The sequence below is a fragment of the Kryptolebias marmoratus genome, linkage group LG6 (assembly GCF_001649575.2).
Source record: "Kryptolebias marmoratus isolate JLee-2015 linkage group LG6, ASM164957v2, whole genome shotgun sequence".
In the NCBI taxonomy this organism is placed as follows: domain Eukaryota; kingdom Metazoa; phylum Chordata; class Actinopteri; order Cyprinodontiformes; family Rivulidae; genus Kryptolebias; species Kryptolebias marmoratus.
The window spans coordinates 29,694,118-29,699,405 of NC_051435.1; the positions used below are offsets into that span (position 1 = coordinate 29,694,118).

Sequence of the window (5,288 nt, forward strand, 5' to 3'; positions counted from 1 at the left end):
GGGGCAGTCACCCCCAAACTGGAGCAGTGGCTACAACAGATCCCAGGAACAACATCAGACATCTCAGTCCAGAAATGTGCAGTTCTGGGCACAGCCAAGATACTGCGCAGAACCCTCAAGCTCCCAGGCCTCTGGTAGAGGACCCGAGCTCAGAGGATGAGAGAAGACCACCCACAAAGGATGAGTTAATGCATTTTATACATATATATATATTTAAGGGTTTCACATTTGACATTCACAATGAACAAGACTATTTTGGCTGCTGCAGGCTTCTGTAGCCTCCTACTTGTGAGTGCCGGGTGGAAGGGATGAGTGGTGGGGCACAGGTTACTGAGAAATCAAAAAAAAAGGTTAAAAACAAAAACAACTGGACTTTTATTCTGTAACTAAAGACATTTCAAGGAGAGTGAGGGCAATCTGAATGTGAATCTAGTTTACTCAACACCTCAGCTTTAAAAGTTTGAACTCCACACGTTTTGCTTTTCTAATTAATAAAGCTCCTCAGATGAGAAGTGGATCGTCTTCAGCTACAGAACAGATAGTCCAGTTGTTTTTCTAGACAGGCTCATTAGGGTCTTGTTTGCCTGGCTCACAAATGGGCCACTTTGATCACATGAATGAAGGTGTGGATTAGAGTGAAACTAATTGGGTATCAGGCTTACTCTCTGCTTTTCTAATTGGGAATGACACCCTAGGAGAAGTGTGGGAGTTTGAGAAGATGTCAAGGAAGCTTGCTGACAACAGGAACCATCTTTGTTTCAGTTTGAGATGCAGACAGGAAAAGCTCATCCCCAGCAGTTTAAAACTCAACTCAACAATCAAAGGACATAGAGCAGAAGGAATACTCCGGAAAGCCCATTATAAGCTGCTTAATGAGAGAATTACACAGATCCACTTCACCATTGAAGCTCTCACACAAAATTGATCAGACCAGCCAGAAGCTGTCTACTCTTCTACCTCTTCCTCTGATAGAAGAAGTTTCTAGTTTTGTTGAGAAGGCCCGACTATCACAGCATCAGAAGAGCAAGGAACGTCAACAAGGTAAGTTCTCTAAACTACAGCAGAGAGCTGTTTCCTTATCGCAAACCACCAGGTGAGATCAGGAGGATGTGACCAACACAAACATTCAGGAACAGTGGGCTAGAAATTTGTCAGACAGAACCCTGAAAACAACCTGAGAAAGATGTGCTGGTGAAAGGACTTAATTTTGCCATCTCTCCACAAGAAATACCTGTTGTAGAACTCATCACTGCCACTGAATCCGCTACTTCGAACAACATTCATTAAATTTTGTGTATTAAATTTAATGAACATGTTTTGTATAGCCATAGATCAAGGGTAGGCAAGCCTGATCCTGGAGGGCCACTATCCTGCATGTTTTACTTGTTTCTCTGCTCCAACACACCTGATTTGAATCAGTGGGTGATTAACAGGCTTCTGCAATACATGAAGAGGTAATTTAACCACTGAATCAGGTGTGCTGTAAGTAAACATGCAGGATAGTGGCTTTCCAGGACCAGGGTTGCCTACCCCTGCCACAGATCTATCCAAACTTGTTCAAGGAAGTGTAATAGGTCCCCCCTATTAGTATGATTTGTTCTTTAAATGGCCATATATAATTTTTATGTTGGCTAATATTAGCCTTTAACGCTTAACCAAGTATTTGTCATAATTCTTTTGAGTATTTGACCCTTAGTCTTTCTCATCCAAAATGGAAATAAGAAAAAACACTTGTTGTTATATATCGTCCACCAAGCCCTTATTCTCAGTTTTTGTCTGAATTCTCAGATTTTTTGTCTGACTTATTATTGAATATAGATAAAGTCATAATAGTGGGGATTTCAATATTCATGTGGATGTTGAAAGTGAAAGCTTAAACATAGCAGAAAACTCTTGATCTGGTTCAGACATATAGCATAAAGAGTAAGGACTTACTAATACATCCTCACAATCCTGTTCTGTCTGACCATTTTTTAATAAACTTTGAGTTTATATTGACTGACTACACAGCCACTGAGAGGAAATTTCATTATAATAGATGTTTATCAGAGAACGCTGTAACCACATTTAAAGAATCTCTTCTATTATTATTCTCCTCTGTGTTGCACAGTAGTGTAACAGAGAGCAGCAACTTAGATGATCTTGTTGATCAATGCAAACATCACTTGATGAAGTTGCTCCTCTGAAAAAGAAAGCGATCAGTCAGAGAGAGCTGGCTCCTTGGTTTAATTCAGAATTACGTTCTTTAAAACAGGCATCTAGAAAGTTAGAAAGAAAATGGTGCTCCACTAACATGGAAGTATTTTATTTAACCTGGAGTAATAGCCTGAAAACATAAAAAAGCCCTTTATGAAGCTAGAACTGTATATTATTCATCTTTAATAGAAGAGAATAAGAACAACCCCAGGTTTCTGTTCAGTACTGTAGCTCGACTAATGAAGAGTCTTATCTGTTGAACCATGTATCCTGATAAGTAACAATGTCTTCATAAAAAAAATATTTTAATTAAATAAAATTCACACCATCCATCTTACTGTTGCCTCTGATTCCCTGTCAGATGAGGCAGCTTGTGAAGTGTCACTAAAACCTGATTTCGGACTGTTTTTGTCCTGTTGAGCTTCATCCAAACCATCAACATGTCTGTTAGATCCCATCCCAACCAGACAGCTCAAAGAGGTGTTTCCTCTAATTAATATTACCATTTTGGATCTGCTCTTATGAATGGTTATGTACCACAGAGCTTTAAGGTTGCTGTGATTAAACCTTTACTTAAGAAACCTGATCTTGATTCAGGAGTTCTGCCCAATTATAGAACAATATCTAATCTCCCATTCATCTCAAAAATTCTTGAGAAAATAGCTGCAAATCAATTGTGTGAACATCTGGACAGAAATAATCTGTTTGAAGAGTTTCAGTCAGGGTTTAGATCTCATCATAGCTCAGAAACAACACTAATGATATTCTCCTGGCCTCAGACAGTGGACTTGTGTCCTTACTTGTCCTGTTAGATCTCAGAGCTGCATTTGATCCAACTGATGACAATATTCTATTACAGAGGCTTGAACATCATATTGGGATTACAGGAACAGCTTTGAAATGGTTTAATTCATATTTTCTCAAAAGATTCCAGTTTGTAAATGTAAGTAATGAATCTTATTCATACATCAAAGTTTGTCATGGAGTTCCTCAGGGTTCAGTGCTTGGACCAATACTCTTTACTCTGCATATGATTTCATTAGGTAAAGTTATTAGACAGCATGGGATACATTTTCATTGTCATGCTGATGATACTCAGTTATATTTATCTATAAAACCTGATGAATCCAATCAGTTACTTACATTACAAAAATGTCTTAAAGACATAAAAACCTGGATGACTCTTAATTTTCTGCTTTTAAACTCAAACAAAACCAAGGTTGTGGTTTTTGAACCTGAGCATCTTAGGAACTAATTTTTGCACCCTTTTTGGTTCTGATGCATGGCATGACAAGGTCTACTTTCCTCCACCTGCATAATATCACTAAAATTAGAAATATCTTTTCTCAAAATGATGCAGAAAACCTGGTCCATGCATTTATCACGTCTAGGCTGGATTATTGTAATTCTTTATTATCTGGGAGTTCAAAAAACTCTTTAAAAGTCTTCAGTTGTTCCAAAATGCTGCTGCCAGAGTTCTGATGAGAGTCAGGAGGAGAGATCATGTTTCTCCAGTTTTAGCTTCTCTCCATTGGCTCTCTGTCAAATTCAGAATAAAATCTAAAGTCTTATTTCTAACATACAAAGCTCTCATCAACCAAGCTCCATCTTATATTAAAGATCTTATTGATCCATATATTTTCCTAACAGAGCACTTCCCTCTCTGACTGCTGGTTTACTTCTGGTTCCTGGAGTTTCTAAACGTAGAACAGGAGGCAGAGCTTTCAGTTCTCAGGCTCCTCTCTGTCTGTGAGGCTGACACCCTGTCTACTTTTAAGATTTTCCTTTCTGATAAATCCTATAGTTAAGGTTGGTTTAGGTTTCCTGAGCTCTCCCTTAGTTATACTGTTATAGGCTGAGACTGCTGGAGGATAAATTAACCATATTTCCTCGCTCTGCTGCTGTCTTTACTTTCTCTACTGTAATTATTTCTGTCATTAACATGTTTTTCTTTCTTTCTTCCAGTAGAAACTCCACCTGGAGCAGTCATTCTGTGTTTGTCTGTGTCTCCATCCTGTCCTCTAACCCCAGCCGGTTGAAGCAGAAGCTGCTCATCCTGAGCCTGGTTCTGGTTCTGGTTCTGCTGGAGGTTTCTTCCTGTTAAAAGGGAGTTTTTCCTTTCCACTGTTGACAATGTGCTGCTAAGGATCAGAGACTGATGAAGTAAAAAATTGAGAAAATCTGTTGACTTACTTAGATATTTATTACTAACTGGCATTTCATAATATGACTATTGTATTATAATAGGAATTGAATTGATTGTAACTGGATTTGAATCTGGATCTGGTTTGGACTGAACTGGACTTGTGTTTTTGTCTTATTTTGTGAAAAGCCCTAAGATCACTTTTGAAATGACTTGGCACTATATAAATAAACTAACTTGGATGATCGATGATCTTTTTTCTTAATATTATTAATATTTTGTTCCACAGTTCTCCACGACCTACAGCAGGTTTTCCATTATTAGCTCCAACTGCGGGTTTCTAAATGAGCCCAACCCGACCGAGCAGAACCCCTGAGCTCACCATCACAACCAGCTGCCAACATTTACATTCAGAACCGAACCGAACAAGACCGGAGGAGAAGGCGTCCTACCGTTGGACCGACGAACGATATTCTCCAGAAACGTGTTCTGAGGGGCCACGAGACCCCGACGTCCTCCCGCCATCCTGCAGTTGTCCCGCAGCGCGTGCCCTGCTCACATGCCTGTTGAGGTGCAGAGAAGGCGCGCGTGCTTCCTCTGTCTCCGCAGGTTCGCTTTCAGCAGATGGCTGCAGCAGCAGCAGCGCTGACACGAGGAGAGAGAGAGAGAGAGAGAGAGAGAAAGGATGAGTGACGGGGCTCGTGTTCACACATTACATCACCAGATTGATTAGAATAAAAGGTGAACAGCCCGGATCTAAAAAACAAAGCGCGCGCGCGCACACACACACACATATATATTCTTTCTTTATTGTTTTTTTGAGTGGGGACAAGTGTTCAGTATAAACAAATACTGAACACTAACATTTATAGCCTTAGCTAGTTTGCAATGCACGTCCCCACATGGGTCTTTACCAACACAGAACAATTTAAAAACAATAAAACAACAT

General features: G+C 39.7%; 1 protein-coding gene across 1 annotated transcript in view; it reads right to left on the minus strand.

The window, feature by feature from the left end:
- The window catches only part of LOC108250220 (potassium voltage-gated channel subfamily H member 1), a 119,400-nt gene extending 114,412 nt beyond the window's left edge, over positions 1 to 4,988 (minus strand). The window contains exon 1 of the mRNA XM_037976295.1: positions 4,792 to 4,988. Coding sequence (XP_037832223.1) covers positions 4,792 to 4,864 — 73 coding nt within the window. The 5' untranslated portion in view covers positions 4,865 to 4,988. The remainder of the gene's footprint in view (positions 1 to 4,791) is intronic.
- Positions 4,989 to 5,288: the final 300 nt, after the last annotated feature.